General features: G+C 36.9%; 1 protein-coding gene across 1 annotated transcript in view; it reads left to right on the top strand.

Annotated features, from left to right (window-relative positions):
* Nucleotides 1–22,425, top strand: part of ABI3BP (ABI family, member 3 (NESH) binding protein) — a gene marked incomplete at its 5' end in the record, with an annotated part of 57,005 nt that overhangs the window by 10,874 nt on the left and 23,706 nt on the right. The window contains 6 exons of the mRNA XM_009705115.1: nucleotides 1,928–2,002; nucleotides 9,611–9,706; nucleotides 14,472–14,582; nucleotides 17,334–17,417; nucleotides 18,819–18,887; nucleotides 20,155–20,367. Coding sequence (XP_009703417.1) covers nucleotides 1,928–2,002; nucleotides 9,611–9,706; nucleotides 14,472–14,582; nucleotides 17,334–17,417; nucleotides 18,819–18,887; nucleotides 20,155–20,367 — 648 coding nt within the window. The remainder of the gene's footprint in view (nucleotides 1–1,927; nucleotides 2,003–9,610; nucleotides 9,707–14,471; nucleotides 14,583–17,333; nucleotides 17,418–18,818; nucleotides 18,888–20,154; nucleotides 20,368–22,425) is intronic.

The following is a 22,425-nucleotide window of genomic DNA, read 5'->3' as shown; positions in this document are numbered from 1 at the left end:
AGAGAGTGCCCAAGAATTGCATCCATTTCCATGGAGAGCAGAATTTAAGATGGTTGGGGTTTTTAACATTTGTTTGTTGAATTGGTGGGTAGTAGCCATTAAAAATATGAGGAATTCAGTTAATTTTAATAAAAATATACTGCTGTGGCCAGCCTCACTAAGTACTTTTCTTTCAGGGGATTTTATTACCCTAAATACATTTGCTTCAATTTCTTGAGTACTTTTGAAACTTGGATTACAGGATCTCAGTCCAAGATAATTAGATGCTAAAAGTATAGGTACCTTCTTTCTATCAGTGATTTTTGCAGTAACTACAGTAGATTTAGGGATGCATAGTTATAATGAAGGATGATATCTCAGCTTTACCCTGGGTGTGAACTATTTCCATAAAATTTACTAGGTAGGAAGGTTACAGGAGAAAAAAAATGTTAGTGGAGGAGCAACAACATAGTTATAAGAAAGAGCAGCTCCTAATCTTTCTTAGTCTCTGATCAAACCTCCAAACTGATAATATTTTAGTTTTAGGCAAATAAGTTAATGAATAGTTTTATCATTTCCCCCTTTTTTTTAACCTTAGACTTCTAGCCCTTTTTATATAGCCAAAAGGAATTTAAGCAGAGAATTCATTCAAGAACTGTACGTATATATTGCTATGAAAATCAAACTGAACGGTCCAGGAAAAATATTTCTTTTCTAAAGGCCTTAGTGCCGTGGTTTTGTACCACTACAAAGCTAGTTTTAGGCAAAGAATTTTAGAAAACAGAATTTATATGTTTATTCTCTTCCTTTTAAATTTTAAATCATTATAATGATACGTATGCAAAATAAACTACTGTTAGGAAAGTTGTTAAATGGCTCTGTTTAGCCACTGCACTTTATGCTAGTAAGTAGGTTACTTTCCAGCTTCCATGTTTTAACCTTATTTCTGAAGGACAGAGAGGCATGTAGTGTGTGCCTCTGCCTGCCAGTCTCTCCTTTTCATCCAGTCACTTAGATATCTTTCACTAAACTGGATCAAACTGGAGTGAGGGAAGAATGTCTGAAAGATAAATACGTTCCCACAAGCTTTTAGGAATTTTTTTAGGGAAGTGCAAATTAATATACCCAATGTGAGAAAGACCAAAGACTGTCAGAAGTCCACCTTTAGGGCATTTGTTCTGAAGTTGATGGAGGCCCAGCAGAATAGTTGCACTGTCTGGCTGTCAGCATGAAAATACATCCAGGCTAATCAGAACACATGTCTGTCTCATGTCTGTTAAAATTGTCTTAGCAGATGCGTAGATAGGTTTTTTTAGGAACCAAAGGACACAGATCCCTAATGAAATCCAACTTCTTTAGTTTCACTTCTCACAGAACAATGTTTTATTTCTTGTAGCTCCAAGGGCAACACACCTGGGATCAATTAACCTGATAACAGTTCATGTTGTTGATGGGTCCAAAATGACTTTGGGTAATGAGAATATTATGTCAGTTTATTTTCCACAAAACTTTACTTTCTCTGCTTTTGCTATATGGCTAAACTTGCACTTTAATCCACAGAAATACCTTAATGTATCTTCATGTCATGTTCATTTGTTAGTCACATTCCAGTGCATGTACAAAATGTTGCTGGTTTTAATTTTCCAGCTGTTTTCTCTTTCATGCAATTCTTTCTAGAAATAAGTATTTCATGTACAAGGCTGAGGAGTCATATAAAAATGCATTACCTGACCATCTTTTCTTCTTTTGTCTGACTTACTAACTATATATATTTTCCCAGTCTTGAAAAGTCTTTTCTCTGTATAAAAGCATGATTTTCAGCCAGGTTTCTAGCACTGACTCTTTTTGTTTATGGTCTGCACAAAGACAGTTTGAAATTCCCTTCCACCTGTGGTATCTTATGTTTAAAAGGAAATCATTTGATAAGCAATAATATCTTCACTTTCAGTTCCCAATGAAACGTACCAAATTTCCCCCAAGCCCAAAACTGCCCTAGCAACTGAAATTCCACGGTTCAATACAGGTAATTTTTATTATTTTCTTAAGATGTTGTATTGAGAGTCTGTAGATCTTCAGTAAAATCAGTACAGTTTAAGGTTTAATGGACTGTTTGTTACTACCTTTAAAACTATTCCAAATATACAACATGAAAATTATTTTTTCCTTTATCAAATGTTTTTTGTTTATTGCTTTGAAAAATCGAGGTTTAATCAGTATTGCCTCAAAGATGATATGAAGCTTTTAAACAGTATTAGTGCTATATATTGGATCCTCAGATGCATAGTACTGCAAACATTGATGTAACTGACTTCCACATTTTTCCTTATAAAATACTAAATCCAAATCTGTAAAACTTTTCCCAAATGTAAATGTCAAAAATGAGTAATATGTTCTTTCCTGCATAAGTATTTTTTCTGACACTTCAGAGAGGCTGGGTTGAGTGTTATGGGTAGAATGGTTATTAGGTTTGAATATCAAATAGCTAGCTCTGTTTATTCAAAAATTTGAGTTATAGAGGTTGATAATTTGGCACAAGATGACAGTGACTACTGCTTATGCTTTCAGCTTTCAGTGTGATTCACACAGATTCTGTAACAACTAGAATACCAAAATTGTTTGGCAAGTGAAAGGCAACAATAAGAAAAGGTTAAAGGCTTCTGATTTTAACCTTGATGATATCACTATGCTTCAGCAGCCCTACACAGTGTCTGCATTGAATGCTTCCCATTGTTTTCTCAGCACTATTTTAATGTTTCATGTTTTTATCTGAATATTTGATTTGGGGGTGTTCAATTTGGTGTTTTATTTTGAGGTTTTTTGTTTGTTTGTTTTTTACAGAACCTAATTAAATGTCTTAAGGCCATGGATACCTTGCAGAGCTAACTCTGTATCCATATACAGTTGGGTAACTGGCTGTAAATATTTTATATCTTTTCCTAAACCTAAACATGAATGTAACTGGTCAGATTGCATGATGGAGTCATCTGACCACTAAGGAAACTAGCATTTTCAGCGTGCATTTTGGATTGGAAAGCATAGAATTCTCATGTGTCCATTTTGCTGTATCATATTGGTGCATGGACCTTTTTTCTGGCAAATTACACTGCATTATCGGTGTTCCTTTTATACATAGCATCTAAACTGAGCCTTATTTCTTTTAGCACCTCATAAAACGCGTCTCACTTCTGCAAGACCAAAGCCATCTGATAAATCACAGACCAGACCTGGTAATAATTGTTTATTCAATTTGGGATGGGGAAGAGAATAATTAATTAATTAATTTCACCTATTCTCAGTGGAATTTTAAGTGTTCCTGGGAAAAAGGGTATTTTTCTTTCAATTAATCAGTCAAGAAGTAAAGCTTTTCTGAATCGGAAAAAAAGAAACCCGAACTATGTGTACTATCACAGCAAATGTTAATTTTTCTTCTGTAGTGTGGAATTGTTGGTATCGCATAAAAGTCTGTTGGGTTTTCTTCTAATGGGACTTTTTCTTTCTTTTTTTTTTTTTTTTTCTTTTTAAACTCTCTCACAGCTCTTAGTAAAACCACACTAGCACCAGCTAGAACAAAAGCACCTGGACTGCCAAAGTGGATTGTGCCAACAACAGGTAGAGCTACAGGTTTTGGGTATTTTTAACGTGTCAGTAAAAGACAGGAATGTGACTTCCTCAAATCATCTTGAGCCCTGCAAAATATTTCATTATGTTTCATTATAGAAGTTAATTCTTCAGAGTACTGTGTGTAATTGCTGCTACTGGTCATGCTGTGTAATTCCTGAGTGATGAAATGATATTGACACTCAGACAGTGTAAACTTACATATAGATTATTATGTGGCTACTATTTACTGATGGTTTCTAGATGATAGGTCCAGAATAATTACTGGAAAACACTTTATTGAAAAGGATTACCCAGTTGTTTAAGTCCAAGTCAGAAGGCTTGGTAAGAAAGCCTTAAAGCCAGGTATCTTGCTAGCTACTAGTATGCACATGGTATGTTCACGTCAGACCTACTCATATGCAGACTATGCAGTGTTCGAACTATGCGGTATTCAAGCTTGAATACTTCAGCACCAAGAAAGTTCCAAGTTGATGGATGATAGAGGAGGGTGAGAACTGTCACTTCAGTTTACACATCCTTACAATACATCCCTAACCACAAAGATTTATTCAAAATACTGGTTTAGTTACAGGAAAATCATTTATTCTTTTTCAATTGTACTTGATTTTTCCATCCAATCAAAATAATGTTGTCAGTGCTAATTCATAATGAATACATGATTTTTTTATTTAATAAAGCATTAATTTATTATGTCAATACAAATACTGTTGGGTTTTTTAGTACAGCCGTTGGTTAATTACCTTTGTACTCTGCGCTGGTGAGGCCGCACCTCGAATACTGTGTTCAGTTTTGGGCCCCTCACTACAAGAAGGGCATTGAGCTGCTGGAGCGTGTCCAGAGAAGAGCGACAAAGCTGGTGAAGGACCTGGAGAAAAAGCCTTACAAGGAGCGGCTGAGGGAGCTGGGGTTGTTTAGTCTGGAGAAGAGGAGGCTGAGGGGAGACCTGATCACCCTCTGCAACTACCTGAAAGGAGGTTGTAGCGAAGCGGGGGTTGGTCTCTTCTCCCTGTTAACTAGCGATAGGACAAGAGGAAACGGTCTCAAGTTGCGCCAGGGGAGGTTCAGGCTGGACATTAGAAAGAACTTCTTCACTGTAAGGGTCATTAAGCATTGGAATGGGCTCCCCAGGGAGGTGGTGGAGTCACCATCCCTGGAGGTGTTCAAAAAACGTTTAGATGTGGCGCTTCAGGACAAGGTTTAGTGGGCATGGTGGCATCAGGTATACAGTTGGACTTGATGATCTTTGAGGTCTCTTCCAACCGTAATGATTCTATGATTCTATGAAATACAGAATTTTGGGATTGTTCATTGATGCAAGTTTAAAATTATAAATAATATAAATAAATAATACACGTATTTAATGCAAACTTTTGGCTGTTCACCCACTAGTAACAGTGCTACTGTCCCATACTATTGCTCTGTGCTAGCTGGATGAGGATAACCTGAGTAATATACCATCTACTCTACACATTGCTTTTTTTTGTCTGTGTAATGTTTCTCTGTACTAGGACTTCCAAAGTATTTTTGGCAATTTAATACCTGTTGTTCACCTTAGTATGATTTGAGCTACTGACTCTTGTACATAATTTTGAGAAGCCCACCATGTTGTTAGAAATGGCAAAACCTCAGAAGAGATGGTTGTATATTTAAATTTAATTAAAAATAGCCTGTTCAGAACATGACATACTCTTCTGTATTACATATAGAGTGGATGCCTTCATTGGAGGTATGTGCTCTTTGACCTTTCATAGTCCTTCTGGTAAATGAGATGAGCCCATCGAATTCCAGGACATCAGAGACAGTTACAGGATTAAATGACCAGTGGCAGTAGTTGTGGGTCAGAAAGTTCTGGTCTTCGCTTGTGTTGACAGTCTGCTTATAAGTGAGCTTTCTAATATCTGATTACCAAAATAAGCAGAATGCACATAAGTCTCCAGGAATAGGTGGCTTTTGAAATAGTGTTATGAAAGTATGCATGAATACACAATTATGTTAGACGGTATATAAAGCTTTTCCCTTCTCCCACATAGTAGTAACCTTGGCAGAGGTATCTGTAGATTAAAAAGAAGAAAAAAAAGAATGCATGCTAAGTAAATCAGCAGTATAAACATAATAGTAGACATGTAAATGGTTAAATGTAATCTATTGTGTTTAATGCTGGTTTAGGTGACTGCTGAAGTATTGTTTTAAGCAGTCTTATTTTAAATGCTCCTATTGGAATGCCCACTAGTTGTCATTATTTCCATGTCTTTATAGTAGTGCCAGTGCCAGGAAGAACTAGAGCTCCGTTGTGGTGGATGGTGTCAAAAATTGTCACAAGACTGTTACCTTCCTGTGCATGCTGTGTGTACTCACAGGCAAATAAGTACCTTCTTTTAGAATTCTTCTGGAAAATGATACTTCTTGTAATATTTTCTACTGCTCAGTTACATAAGTCTTTTTTCTCTAAGTTAAAGAAACATCCTGAAGATGTCTGTTATCTAGATTTTCTGTTCTGCCAAGTGAGCCTTTTAAGTTAAACCTGGTGTCCAAAGTACTAAGGAAGAGCTGGCATTTATTATCTACTGCCTATTTCTTTGTGCCTTCAACCTTGCTGACATAGCAACTCATTGATATCTTTCTGTGAGTCTGCACCTTTCTTCTCAGAAGTGTAGAGAAATCACCAGTGAATTTTGTACGTTCATTACATGTTGAGAGAGGACTGCAGCTTTTCACAACTTTTCAGTCTGTGCTTTCCTTGATGATCAATAAGTGAAATCTGAAGTCTTCTGTAAAGCAGGTATGTCACAGTATTGTGGCAAATGCAGTGTCTGAGCCTACGAGGCTGTTTGTGCTCACAAAAATAATTTCGCACAACAAGAGAGTTCAGGTAATTGGTTGAAGAAATCTTCTAGATCTCTCCCAAGCGATGTGCAATTACATATTGTGAGCAGAATTCCTAAGTCTGCAGAAGAGACTTAGAAAAGAGAAATCCACTAACCTGGAACCCTAAATCTTACCAGCTGAGCAAAGACAAAAAAGTTTGCTTTTCAGTAAGTGCCATCATAGAGAAATCATAACATTTTAAGATATCCAGATGATTTTTGGGAGTGGGGAAATTTATTTCTTCTGTTTTGAAAATGTTATGTTATTTTCTGTGGTTAGCTTATCAGAATCCTTAACTTCTGATCTAAGCCGATCAGAATCCTTAACTGGACTGTAAGGAAGAGTATGTTTTCAGGATTACCTTTAGACATTACATCATTTTTTCTTTCTCTGAAGAAGAGCACGTTTACTGAAGAGACATGGATACTCTGTTGTTCAAAGACCAGTTTGGATCTTTTAATTCCTTGATGGGCTGGCACTGCTATTGAATGTACTCCAGTTCTTCCTGTTTGTGCTCATTAGCATCAGTGCAAAGATGTTTCACCCCATACAGAGTGTGCTTGGCAGCTGCAGGATCCAGATGATAAGCAGTAGAATTTGTTTTTTTCCAGCGGCAGCAGATGGAATTGTGGCTGGTTTCCTGGCAGACTTTCCAGTGTCCTGGCTAGCTGTAATGCCAGGTGGTAAACTTGACTGTGGGAAAGAGGCAGGGATTGCCTCCTCATGACTAACATTCCTTTCAGTTTTCTACCATGTTTTAGCCATTTTCTCTAGAATTTCATTTTATTGACGATGGCTTTTTGTATTTGTCTTAATGTAGGTAACTTATCTTACTCAGGTTTTTTACTTAATCCTAACCATTTAAAAACTGCCCCTGATCTATTAAGCTTCCAGACAACCTTCAGCAAACAAACCTTGAGCAACATTTCCATTTCCCTTGTGAAAGTGAGAGAGAGTTGGTTTTCGTTATAATGGCCATTAACTTTGTGTTCTATTTTATTTTTGAAACTGTGGGTATATAGCCAAGTTCTAGAGGAACTCAAGTATTAAAGTATTTCAGTTTGTTTTATCAAGGTCACTTTTTCCAGTTCTTCCCTTAAAATGATCCACCCTTCTAATGGTATTCCTGCTATTAAAGATGCAGTGGTTAGTTTTAAGGTGTTCCAGACTACATGAATATTTTCAGGAAGAATGATAGAGGTAAAAGAAGACACAAACACACATGCAAGTAATACATCTATTCTTAGTTCTGTTGAACGTTTGGATGAATGTGGTAAGTCAAAATGCTTACAAAAAGCAAGTTACGTTAGCTAGCATAAGGCAAATGCTGTGATAAATACAGCAAGCTGTTTGATAGTGCAGGTACCTTGTGTGAAAGCACAAACAAACTTTTATGTAACTTTTAAGTGCAATGAAACATTCAAAAAGGAGGTTTTGTCAACAGGGAAGTGTTGTGGTTTGATCAGCTTTTTCCCTGAAACTTTGACTTATTTTTCATGCCTGCTTTACTAATGAGAGAACAGCAGTGCAAGTTTCTGAAAAAAATAATTTACTTCTTCCATCTAGAATGTATACAATATTTTGTTCATTCCTAGCTGATATAACTCAGAAAAGATTGTGATTCTAAATTAGATTGTAAGGAGCAGGACAGAGGTAGAGATAGGCTTTTCTGTAGATACTGTAAGATGCAAAACTAAATTAGACTTGTAATGGATACTTGAGTGATTTAGTGTGATTTAGTCAATGTGCTGCTACATTTTGTTGCTGTGTTTATTGTGAGAGGAAGCTAAGAAACTAAATGACTATGATGCGTGATGTACAAGATCGTTTTTCATTTTAAAGCTTTTAAAGCTGGTACTGGTCTTCTCATGCCTCTTCTTCCTTGAACATCATTCACGTGAAACATTGATTAGCACTCTGGCACTTTGTATATCTGAAGATCTAATTAACTACTTTAGTTACCTGAAGACAAACTGCACTTATATAAAACCACATTATGTGTTTAGAAATTTTAGTCACAGGGACCAGGTGTCCTGCATCCTGTTCCCAGCTTACTACAAGTCTCATTGCTTTAATCTTAAGTAAGTCATTTAACATGTCCATACTATGGACTGTGTCCTAAAGTATGCCTAGCAAGAATGGCCAAATAGTAAAATAATTGAGAAATTATCTGCTTCATGCTGTTAAAATACTAGTTTAATCTCAAAACAAGCTAAGCACCAGATTACAAACCTATTAAATCTTTGGTTAAAGTGTTTAGATCATGTTGGAATAGGGTTGGAATTTGATAATGAATTTAATTTTGAAGGTTTTGGGGTTGTGGGTTTTTTAATACATTAACTTTCAGGGTTTTTTTCTTATGTCTGGAGAAAGAGTGATTTTTTTTTTTTTTTTTTTTTTCCACAAACATGATGAAATTGTAGTACATCTTCTCACTCTGCCATATATAGAGTTCTTATAAAGTAAATATTTTGTATAGGGAAAGCATATTAATTTAACAGTCTGGCAGTCCTATAAATATCAGCATGTTAAAAAGTTGTTCTGTACCAAGAGTAGTTGTGTTAATCTTTTTAATGGCATTTACTTCAGTTTTTTTAAACCGTGTTTATATAACTTTTAAGTAGGATTTTCTTTTATATACAAACTGAATTTTATGTACACTTTGCCTCCAGTACTCCAGATACATTGTATGTTTGGTTCAATATTGCTGTAGCCATTCAATATGGAGGGTAACTGAAGATCTTATTTTGGGGAGAAGGAGAACTTTGTCCTTTGCCAGAATCAATGGACATTTTATTCTATATACTTAAATGTATACAGAATGTTCTCTATATTCATCTTTCCATGTATAATCTTGGTTTAACTCATCTGTTATGTTTTAATCTTATTAAGTCTCTCTTTCCAAATAAAATTTTTTCAAGGAATGTTTAAAATTAAATTGCAAACTCTCTAGACCCAGATCAGTTTTTACTTACTTGAATAGGAAGATAAAGGATATCACTAAATTCTTAGTAAAAACATAGGTGGGCCGTATATGCCAGTTCTGCACTTAATGTTAGCTAGAGTTTGAACATATGCAATATACAAGTATTCCATGAGCTGGTACTGCACTGTGGATACTTAATTCATTTCCTTTGTTTCACAGATGATGTATATACGCCTGAGGATATTGCCAGACAAATTGGCATGGATGTGGAAAAACCTTTGGAATATAGTGATACCTGGGAAAAGCCAATTTCTGGTAAGGTTAATAATAGAAGACAATATAGCAAATTTTAGCAGTAATGAAAAATAAAACCACTGCCTTTCCTACACAAAAGGCACCTCCACTAAGAAGAGAAAATAATTCTTAGTCGTTCTCATCAATACACCTTCTCTTTGCTTCAGGATACTACTAAAAGAGATAAAAATAAGAATGTTGCATGGTCACCACTTGGTCAGTACTTAGTCACTTACATATGCCATATATTAAAAATTACCACCACCACTGTTGTATCTTTATGATCAAACATCCACAATACTGTAAGCACTGATTTTTTTAATACTAATAATTTCTACATAGCAAGGGAGAATAAGGTGGATGCATAAACAAATTGTCCTCCCATTTATGAGAAATTGAATATTGTTGAATATTAGGGTTGTTGGGAAAATTAGAACATTAGGCTTGAAGCAGGATAACAATGTGGAGTAAATAAGGTTACAGGTTTTTTTACATGTGCTAAACAGGCTGGTCAGTTTTACTTTTCTTGCAAGTCTTGCAATCATATTTTCACAGCAGTCAAAATATTTTTACTGAAAAACGGCTTCCCCAAATAGGCCTTCAAAAATAGACTTTTTGTATTTCACTTTTTTCTTGTCAGCTTCTTAGACATTTTCTGTTTAGACTGAAAAGTTGTAGTATAGGGTGTGTTTGTGTGCCACATGTACACACGAACATACATGCAAACATGTAAACACCCTTACATGTGGAGAATGTCTTTGTTTCATAAGCATAACCAAGAATAGAACTTGTTTTAGCTATCCTTTTTTACTGGCATAAAAACTGACTGAAAAGAAAATCTTTTGGGGTTTACCCTTAGATTTACTATTCAGCTGCAGCTTCTCTTTTTAGTTAGTTTTTCCTGTGAAAATGTGTTATTAGATTTAAAAACACAGATACAAAGATACGCCTCTAATTAATTTATAAACTGCTGTTTGCTCCTAATCCCTGTTGAATTTCCTTTGCCTCTAATTTTCCTGCACAAAGACAAGACCATATCTTGACAATTGAGTTCTGATGTTTTGTCTTTTTATTCAGTCTGAAGGTTGTACTTTACAAAGATTAAGTCCAGTGTGATACACTATTAGAAGAAGCTGGATGTAAACTGTAAGCTGAAAACAAGGATGACACTCTGCTTTTTTTGTTACTGAATGTCAGGCAGTGGTGTGTACTTGAGTAAATTCAGCTTGTGATTTGCAGAGACTAAGGTTTTTTTAAGCACATGGATTAGAAGGAACATCTGCATCTGCTTTTAAACATCTAATGTCATAAGATGTTTAAAGTTATGCTTTTAGAGCTTTGAAGTAAGCCAATACCTTGAACTGTAGTCATAAAAGACAGTTGGATATGGCTGTGAAATTAGCTACTACTGTTTCATAATTTTCTTGCATACTTCTGTAATCTCAGCTCTCTTCATGAGGCCTTAGTATGTATATCAAAGTTCAGAATTACAGAATCATACAATGGTTTGAGTTGGAAGGAACCTTTAAAGACCATCTAGTTCCAACCCCCTTGCCGTGGGCAGGGACACCTTCCACCAGACCAGGTTATTCAAAGCCCCATCCAACCTGGCCTTGAACACTTCCAGGGATGGGGCATCCACAGCTTCTCTGGGCAGCCTACGCCAGTGCCTCATTACCCTCACGGCAGAGAATTTCTTCCTTATATCTAATGTAAATCTACCCTCTTTTAGTTTAAAATTATTACCCCTTGTCCTATCACTACAGGCCCCAGTAAACAGTCTCTCTCCATTTCTCCTGTAAGCCCCCTTTAAGTACTGAATATTGCAATAAGGTCTCTTCGGAGCCTTCTCTTCTCCAGGCTAAACAACCCCAAGTCTTTCAACCTGTCTTCATAGGAGAGATGTTCCAGCTCTCTGGTCATTTTTGTGGCCCTCCTCTGCACCCGCTCTAACAGATCCACATCTTTCTTGTACTGGAGATCCCAGAACTGGATGGACCACTCCAGGTGAGGTCTCATGAAATCGGAGGAGATGGGGAGAATCACCTCCCTTGACCTGCTGGCTGCACTTTTTTTGATCTAGCCCAGGATACATTTGGCTTTCAAGGCTGCAAGCACACATTGCTGGTTTATATCTAATTTTTCATCTGCCAATATCCCCAAGTCCTTCTCTGCAGGGTTGTTCTGAATCCATCTGTAACCTAGCCTGTACTGAGACTGGTGGTTGCCCTGACCCAGATACAGGACCTTGCATTTGACCTTGTTGAATTTCTTGAGGTTTGTATTGGCCCACTTCTGCAGCCTGTCAGGGTCCCTCTTGATGACATCTCTTCTCTCCAGCGTGTCGTGTCAACTGCACCACTCAGCTTGGTGTCATTCGCAAACTTGCTGAGGGTGCACTCAATCCCACTGTCTGTATCATCAGTAAAGATATTGAACAGTACTGGTCCCAATACGGACCTCAAGGATACCTCTTGTTACTGCTCTACCTTTGGACATAGAGCCATTGACTGCAAGTCTTTATATGGGGCTGTCTAGCCAATTCCTTTTCCGTCCAATAAATAGTCCATCCATCAAACCCGTATCTCTCCAATTTAGCAACAAGGGTGTTGTGTGGGACTGCATCAGAGGCCTTGCAGAAGTCAAGATAGATGACATCAGTTGCTCTTCCCTTATCCACCACCACAGTCACTCCATCATAGAAAGCTACCAGATTAGTAAGGCACGATTTGCCCTTGTGAAGCCATGTGGGCTGTCTCTAATCACTTCCCTGTCATCCATATCCCAGGACATAGCTTCCAGGAGGATCTGTTCCATGATCTTCCCAGGCAAAGAAGTGAAGCTGATTAATCAGATCTTGCTACAAGTTAGCCAGTATATGACTTAGCTTTTAAATACATTTACTTTTTCTGAAAACTTTGTGTGTGTTAACTGAAAAATTTACGCTACTTACGGGAAATGAAAAAGACAAGTTACCGCACACGTGAATTAAGTTTGATGTGTTAAGAATCTGTCCTAAGAGGCTGCACGTCCTCCTTTTTCATATAGAGTGACAGAGTCAAGGAAATACATTCCCAGTCCACAAAGAACCCTTGAGATTAAGTAAATCCTAATAGTTCACCATGCTGCTGTCCTTGCAAGAATCTACACTGTTACAAAATCCCTAAATTCTATTGTATGTCCTAATTTACAAGCTCAGTGTCCACACATTGTTAATGAGATTTGGTAGCGTCATAGACCATCACCCAAATCATTGTGGAAGTAGTAGAAGGGAAGAGTAAGGATTCTTGTTTTTCCAGAGTGCAGTATAGTAGATTCAGCTGTGATACAGTCCACTGAATGTGGTGTTTTGACGTGCATTTAACTGTTGCAGTTGTGTTGTTCAGAACATACAATAGAAACCACTGACAAGTCAATACTTGCACCCCATAAATATCTCAGACAATCCAATTCCCTAAATACGGAGTGGGAAAACTAGTCATGGATAGTACCATGTAGTAGTATCTAGGCTATGGTGACTTATATATACAAAAATTTATTATCCTTTTTCAGATCTTTAGGCATATTTTTTCATCTCCATCTGGGGATTAAGAATGAATATAAAACCTACAAATCTTGTTTTCAAAAACATCGTCTTCCTGAATTAGATTATTTTTTCCTGTCTTGATCTGAGGGATTTAAAAAAAATGTGTTTTATAAGTGACTGTAAAAGTCCAAAAGGAAGAGGGAACATAAAAAAATGAAGATGCTCCTGTTTGTATACTGTAAGTATTTCTAAAAAGGCTCTCCCAAATGAGTCTTTGGATCTGATCCCTTCTCACCCACAGTCACTCTATGGGGTAAGCTGAGGTCTGATACGTAGGGCCTGTGTAGCCAGTAAGTCAGTATCGGGCAACTTGCATATTTGTTGACACTGGCAGTATTATAAGAATTATATTAGTCTTGAGAACTTTCCCCTCTTAGGTACAAAAAGTCTTGTGTTACATAAATCTGTTGCACACATCTACTGGTTTTTTCTTAAGGAAAGAAGCGCAAAGGTGAATAATGGAAGAAAAATCTTTGCCTTTCCTTTGCATAATAAAATCCTTTATAATTGCCTGGAAAATACGGTAAGCATGAATTAAGAGGCTTAGGTTCTCCTTTCAGACCTCACTGTAAAAGGACCTTACCAGATAAATTTAACAGATATTGGCTGGAACTGCACATTGAAACAACCTAGTTGGGTTCTTCAGGAGTTTCTAACACAATAACTATCTCTAGCCTTGTCAGTGCATGAAGTGACTTTTTTCATTTTTCACTTTTGAATGGCATAGGATGAAGTGTCCCTAATGATCATTTCCCTTGTGCTACATCTTTTGCTTCAAGCTGAGGGTGACTAGTTTTAAAGATCAGAAATTTTGTGAGTAGGATACTGAAGATGTTTCCAAGTACACTGAGATGGTGTTTGTTGTGGGAAGAAGTATCCTGCTGACTGCCAAAAAATTACTGTTGACAGCAATGAGTAACTACACAGAAAATGAATCGCTGAAACACTTGTACAAAATACCAAAGGAGCTACATTTTTTCAGTGTAAGCTTGGTTTAAAACTCCATGGCACACGCTTCCCAAAGAATTTAAGGCTGAAAATACAACTCAATTTCAGCTCCTAACTTCACCTCTCTGCTTTTGATACTAAATCAGACGTGAAACATTGTTTGAGAAGTCAGAATATAACTTGTAATGGGTTTCTGATTTTATGGAATTTAAGGTTAAATAATTAATAACAGTGTCTTGTAATGTCATTCAGCAACTACATCACCTGGCCCTCAGCATCCTCCTATACCTCCTGTCAAGCCTACACAAATGCGAAGAAAACCTCTGCCTCCAAACACTGTGACTGGTAAACCAGGGAGTCCAGGTATCTCAGCCTTTTCAGCATAAATATTTTATTATGCATGCGATAATACTGAACTGACTAGCAGGATATAGGAGAATTTTATAGTGTAAATTTGTTTTCTTTAATCTGTGATTTCTACAGAAACTAGTCTTCTGCAACATACAGGCCCTATGTCTTTTGTCTCCATATATAAATTCTGCTTTCCTTTTGTTTTCCTAACCTAGTTATGTCAAAATCATCCCTAGTAAGGGAGCTGAAAGCAAAATAGCATAATGCAAGTCACCCTTTAAGATGATCAGCCTTAAGAACATTTCATGCCTACTAATAGTATTTGCAGTTACCTAATGTGTGTGTCAGACGGGAGATACTGGATATTATGCTTCAATACATACTCCCAACTGGTTATTTGTAAAGAAATTCTGTCCCATACATATGGCACATCCATTAACCACTGCAAATAACGAGCTAATAGGCACACAGAAAACTAACTGCACTGGGAGGTAAGAGCGAGCTGAGTTATTTCATGTGCAAAGAGTTTAGCTTCATTCCTGTGCTACAGTATTCCTGCTTCTCAACTTCAGTATAACAGCACACAGAAACTTTCACATTTCGTATTTTATTTTAATTTAATCCTGAAGCTGATGTTCAGTAGCCGTAAGTGTGTTTTGTCTGTGGATTCTATATAAGAATCCTTGGGCTAATGTTTTTCCAAGTAGTCAGAAACTATCATCTCATTGTGCTTAGCATCATGAGAAATGCTTCCCTCTTCATATTACTCTCTGTTGTTCACTGGAAATATAAAGGTCTTGGCTCTGCTGTATTTGCTGTTGGCTTTTTGTTTGTTTGTTTCATTTGGGGCTTTGTGTGCTATTAAGGCACTAAAGACCTAATAATTCTTCAATATTTTGTGCAGCAGATTAGAAGCAAGGATCTCCAAGCTGAGTGAAACAAGCTGTATATTTACTCAACAGCAGAGCTAAGATCAAAATGTTGTGTCTATACTTGCTGTTGATTGGAGGTGTTTCTTTAGCAATAACTACAACAGAACAAAAGACATTGTCAGTCTTAAGCTGCAGCATAAAGAAATGTTGACCTGATACATTTTCTTTTCTTTGTAATGGGGTCTATGCTAATTTTCTCCATTAAGTGTCTAATTAATTTACCAGTGTTTTGAATTTTCACCCTTTTTCCGTATGCTAGAGGCCAGGTTATGTGGTAGTCAGCAGTCACCATACCTTCTTAGGCATTCAAGATGGAATAAATTGGTTAGATGATCTGTTTCTTCCTTGTGGGGCCAGCAGCAGATTTTCCTTTTTCTGTGTTTTATCCAGCTTAGTTTTAAACATCATAATTGAGTTTCTTCTTGTTCCCTGGAGAGACTGTTCCACAGTACTAACAGGAAAAATTTACCTCAATATTCTTCTTAGATTTTCCCTTTCATAATTCTGTCCTGTTTCTCTTTCTCATTAACACTGTGATTAATTCCTTACTTGCATCTTTCTTACTCATCCAGTGGATAAGTATTATGGAAAGGTTTCTATGCAGACATTAAAAGTCTCCTCAATGGGAAAAAAGGAAACAAGAAAGTTCCAGAACATTTGTGAAACTGGACTCTAGTGAGAATCTTAATAAATTTCCACTTTATTCAGGAAATTAATGGAAGGTAGGGATTTTTGTTGTTTTAAACTTGGTTCACCAGAGTTCTGCCTTCAGTCACCATGTTCTTGTGTGTCATATGCAGGGAAGGTAACTACGTTGTGTAGTTCTTGACTTTTGGGGGGTTGAGATTTCACAGTCATGCAGTGGATATTTGGGAGTCTCTGCGTGTTTTGTGAATGTAGTTCTTGTCTTTTACAGCTATTCTGAAAACAACCAAGACATCTTTTACCATGGATTATTTGCCTCTTAGAAACCTGTTTTCTTTATTAGGTGATAACAGCTGAGGTGTAAAAGCAATGTCACATAATCTAAAATAATTTTTAAAATAGCTAATTATGGGAGATAATATTGCCTCCATCAATCAGTTTCTGTCCAAACTTACGGTGCCTACTACAGAATAGATCAGTTCAGAAAGAAAACGTTTTCCCTTGGGTCATGTAGTGTTATAAATGTTGAAAATGTTGGACTCGGTTGCATTTTTCTTACCTTCATTTGAAAGGCATCTTAATTTCATTTAGTGGAAGCTCCAGTATTGTTCTGTGGTTAAACTCTTAAAGCAGACTATAGTTACAGACTCGGTGTTTATCATTATACATGTTCCAGCTCCAGCCTTGCTACTATATATGCTGTATTGAGAGTAGAAATGAAAGGACCTTACCTATATTTGAGGGAAGAATGCAAGTTTCAGTTGTTGACTTCAACTATTCTGTGTTACAACTCATGAAGAAATATGCTCTTTTATTTGAGAAACAGAAACGTCAATGCTCATCATTTTGCATCCTTTTACCAGTCTGCGTAGGATGGTTATGTGTGTTAAACCAGCTCATATTCTACCTGACTGAAGTCCTCCAAGACAATCTCCAGTTAGCAAAGAATTTTCTTACTTGGGTTCAGAAGTAGGTTATATTGGCAATAAGGACAACTCGGAACTTTCCTAAATCCAACTGGAAGCTGTTGTATAAGTTTTGAAGGAATATCATAGTTTAAATGAAAGTACTTGTTTCATGAAGCAGTTGTCACAAATCTGAGTTTTGTCAGAAAATCAGAAAGCTTTTTCACTCTTTTAAATAGCGAATGCTTTGTTGCCACAAGTTCCTCCTTCTATCACTATAGCTAAATCCGCTGGACCAACAACACCTGTGAGGACAGGAACATCATATAAGACACCAACAGCTTTTGCAACTCCAGAGTATTATGGTAAGCATGTTACAGACAGTTTTGGTTTGTTTGGGTTTTTTTCTTTTATTTTTTTTCCCGTGAACATAAACATTTCCTTTTTTTCTTTTGTTTCCCTTCCCTAAACCATATTGATGCATTGTACATTTAATACAAGAAGTATTCTGTCTGGGGTGATTCTGATTTCCTTTATGCCGCTTGACAACTTTTCTAACTTGACTGAGTTCATCTGTCTGTCTTCTGATACATATCTTGGTAAATGAGAACATGATGGCCCTTCCATCTTCCCAGAAATCAATACATGCATGCTTAGAGACTTTCAATACTATTCAGTGGCTACTTTAAATCTGTGAAGGGAGTAGATCAGGCACTTCTTTTCCTGAACATCTCTTTTTGCACAGGACATAGATTTGAATTATTATTTGACAGTGACTGATAGTGCTCAACATAGTCGTGGTATCCTCCTAGCTATCTGATCAAACTGCCACCATTTAAATAGAAAAAAGTGTAATAGGGTAAACATAGCGGTTAGTTGGTAATTTGCCCTTTATAAAATCGGGAGTTAACTACAAGTTCAGACCTAAATCTCCTCAAAGTGGCAGACAGGAATGGGTTTGGAGGAGGGTGTGCTTAGAATTTTTGAGCCAAAATATGCAGTTCTAGGTATATTGTCATAAATGTCATTCTAATTTTCCTGGATTTATAGCAATACTGAAATTTTTATCTCCTTATAATGATCATGAACGCACTGTGTTCATGTCCTTAGTGCTCCTTAAAGCAAGCTGGATGCTAGATTTATTAAAAAATGCTTGTTGCGAATATATTATGTTTTGTCCATTGAGGCCCATTGTAGTGTTTGCACCTAAGGAGATTCTGTTCAGTATATTGGCTATTTAACACAACCCTGGTGTCACGGGTCCTGACTGCTTTAGCACATTTCTGTTCACCAGTGCATTTGCCTTCAATTTCCTTCAAATTTTGTCAGTTTGTACACTCTGGAGACAGAATTTGTGATTTCTCTGTCGCTATTTTTAGAGAGGTTCATGTGCCAAGGTAATAGTGCTATATGTTCTATGAACATGAAACAAGCTCCAATCTAAACAGCCAGTACAGTGCAAAAAGATCCTTTTTAAAAGGTCTAAAGAGCATTTTGCATATATTGCATGCACTGAATCCAGCAGCAGTGTTGAAGTCTGTCATTTTGATTATAACTATCTTTGTACTGGCAGGTAAGTATGGGGTTTACTTAGCATCACAGCCAAAATGGAGTCCTTAAAAGGAAAAGACAGATCTGGCAGCAAAGGTCTACCATGGAAGAGCTTTACCATGATTTAAAATGCCGAATGAACTGTTAAATGCTGCAGTTCTAACACTGAAACTTCGTATTTATTGCAAATTAAATTATAACTGTATTTCCCACAGTTGATGCAACTGTCTTCAGCTCAAGTCCTACATCAGAAACAGATTCTTCAGGCAAACCAAGGTACCAAGGTAGGATTTTAATAACTATAGTATTTTTACTTGGAGAAATATATGAAGACTGACCTATCTTGCATCAAATTTCTCTTGGTTATTCAAAGGTCAAAACTTTATTTGATTCTGTTTCACTTTGGTGTCAGATGAAAGGGCTGTATTTCAGACCATCAGCATATTCTTGACTAAATTTTACTTCTATTTTCTTCCCTGCTACAACCTCGTAGTTTACAGTCTTGCCCACAGACATGTTATGGGTCTTCTTGTATGCCAGCAGTAGTACAACTGCACACTGTTCACATTCCACCAAATCAAATTAAAATCTTTGTGGGCTTACAAGCATACCTGGAGAGGTATTGCCCCTACAGCAGTGCACGTCACCATAAGAGATATCTATCCATCATATATGCCTCAGCTCTAATTCCAGGCTGTGCATATTCAGATAGTCTAGTAATATGGTAACATGTACTAGACTAGATGATAAAGTAGTCAAGTTATTGCTGTTGCAGTAATCTAGAGAGTTTAGCAAGGTAAGGTGACAATAAGAAGTACTTTTGTACCAAAAGACTTTTCAGGTTTTTTTTCTTGGTCTAGTAAGAGACACTATGTTTCTGAAGACAGTGTCTTTCTTGCAAGAGCTTATTGTTTACATCCAGTAGAAGTTTTAGTTTTAGAACTAATGTGTTTGTCTTCAGTAATCTTCCTAATTCTGATGCAGAGTACCAGACATTTGCCTCAGAAGGTTTGTTTCAAGGTTTGGTCCTGTACCACTGAAAATGGTTACAATTTCGATAGTCACTTTAGAAACTGCAAGTTTAATGATGGTATGACTCTGGACTAAACTCATTACTCTTTCTGGTGAAACAAAGTGGTGGTGGGCATTACATCTTTGTATTAGCATAGCACTCAAAAGCTGCAAATGGAATTGTAGTGTCATTTTACTATAGCAGGACTAAAGTTATTTGTCCTATTCTATGACAGAAGTTAATTCTTTCAAACAGTGCGTATCACCCACTACTACCTTTAGAGTGATATTTCAGCAGGCATGCCAATGGGAAGAGGGTGAAGGCAATGCAGATTCCAGGTCTAACAACAATAAAAAAAAACAACAAGCAGCTTAATATTGAATATATGGGTTTTATTCTTAAACATTTGTGTTTGACTTTGACTTGTGCAGATTTTTTACTTGGTACCCTGAGATGGAAGTTGTGCACTAGGTGAGAAGGTGTTGACATTTTGTAAAAACACTCTGTACTGAGTAACAGCTCTTTCCTATTGCTCTTAGCCCCTCATGTCAAATACATGAAGAAAGATGATGATGTGCCTTGCTCAATCACAAGCTCTCTTGAACATTTTCCTCAAGAAGAAGGTGGCAGCAAGGAAGAACCTACTCGTCCTCCACAAAATCCTCCAACTAACCTCACAGTGGTGACTGTTGAGGGCTGTCCAACTTTCGTCATATTGGACTGGGAAAAACCAGACAATGACACTGTTACTGGTTGGTTGTGATTTCTTTCCTCCATTGTATCAGAATCCAGTATTTCCAGTTTACGTTCACAGTGGGTTTATGGCATTTAAAAAATACTTTAATCCCAAGGGAGCCTTACACCCCAGTGCTTTTATTCTGTGCTAGTGTCAACTCCAGTGTGGATAAGAAAATGCTACTGGATTAGAATGAGATTTTCACAACTATATCATTGGTGTCAGTGATGACCCAAAAAGATATTTAAGAAGTATGACCCTCTATCTTCTCTTAATTTCTGGGTTCTCTGTGTACAGGATCTGGTATGATCTAGCCATGAAGTTCCAGCAATGCAATAGTAGTCTTTATTATATAGATAAGTATGCATAATGTAGACATCTTTCTTGACTTGAGGATGTTGTTGATCAGTGAACCAGACACAATGAAGCCTTACATCCATCCAGTAAGTCAGTAGAACTCTGCCAGCATAATACTTGCTGTAAACACTATGGAGTCACTAAGTTCTGTATGCTAAAAGAATCTATTTGGTTTTTTCATTTCCAGAGGAAGGTTTTTGTATTGAGAATAAATCCTTGTGAGTCATGCAGGAATCAGTACATAGACAGGATTTTTCTGTCATCTTCTGTATTATCAACACAAGCTTACCAAAAACCATTTACATTAATTAACAACTGAAAATTATGGTTCTTCTGCACTGTCAGGAAAATGGCTTTTGTTTTTACCATGAACATAAAACTGATTTGCAAAATCATGGGCTCATCAAAGCCATGGCCAAATGGATTTGGCTGTGTTGCATTACAGGTGAATAGAACTGATAAGACTAGAAACTGTGAGGATCCCAGAGGTCTCTTCCAGCCAAATAGATTCTGTGATTTTGTGACTAAGACTTGATCATTAGCCATTCACTTTACCATGCAAGTGGGATGTTTTCAGATGTTGTGTAGCCATGTCATGAGAGATTTCAGTGGAGGGGTATAATTAAGTGACTGTCACAAGCAAGACCATTCTCTTCCCCAAATTAGTCCTTCCTTGTTTTTCTAGGAGTAATTACTAGATTTAACCTCTATTCTTTCTTGCTCTCCCTGCCATTTTGAAAAATAATAAATGCAAAACCAAAGGGACACTCAAAAATTAGCCTGCACTTTTTTCTTCTGGGAAAGAGGAAGAAAGTTAGCCCTTTTGCTGTATTAAAGGGAGAATAAAAAGAGACTGTAGTCTAATAAAAAGTACCAACAAGAAAGAAGAATGATTACCTGGCTTGCTTTCCAGGATCTGCTTTGTCCTGGAAGAAAAGGAGGTGTGAGCTTATTGCTAACCCTAGAATTGGGCTGAGGATAGGCTCTCTGTGAACACTCCCCATTTCAGGCAGTTCTGCAATGCTTCTTTTTGTTCAGAGAAAAGCCTTTTTGTTGCTGTTGTCATTTGAAGGCCTCGTTCACAAACTAGTCTTTAGCTTAGATCAGATAGCATCATTTGGTCTGCATGTTTTCTTGGAAGCAGACCTACTGTTTTTCTTGAGTATGTTAATGAACCCACTGCAGCACAACCTTTTGTATTGCAAAAATAGAAAAACATTTCCACTATAGCTGGTAAAACTGTCAGTGCACGTCATCTAATGATGAGAGCAAGGCCTAATTGCCTTCTGATGCTATTTCCTTTCTTTTTCAATGCATGTTGTGAAATACGGAGCAAGCAATACTCGCTGTTTCTTCTGAGACTTTAGGTGGAAACCCTTTCTCTGTTCAGTTGTAATCAGCATTTGTAGAAGTTAACTTTCCATGAAGTTTCTTCTCTTCTATAAGACTATTCTGTGATAACTGAGACACCTGGCATACCCTTCCCCATTCTAGAAGAGAAGATTAAAACCTCTGCAGAATATGACTAATACTCATTTTGCTTCACTGAGAGAAACTTTAGTCTTCAATCTAGCTATCTTCCTATCTAGAGGTAATAGCTCTCCGATAAATGCCATCTTCATTCTTTTTAACTTCAGTGTGTAATACAAAATGTTTGAACTCTGTGGCTTACAAATACTCTCATAGAACTTGCCTCCTTCATCTTAACTTCAAAAAA

The sequence above is a fragment of the Cariama cristata genome, unplaced genomic scaffold (genome assembly GCF_000690535.1).
Source record: "Cariama cristata isolate BGI_N322 unplaced genomic scaffold, ASM69053v1 scaffold5330, whole genome shotgun sequence".
Lineage (NCBI taxonomy): Eukaryota > Metazoa > Chordata > Aves > Cariamiformes > Cariamidae > Cariama > Cariama cristata.
This window is presented reverse-complemented; position numbering and strand designations above follow the sequence as displayed.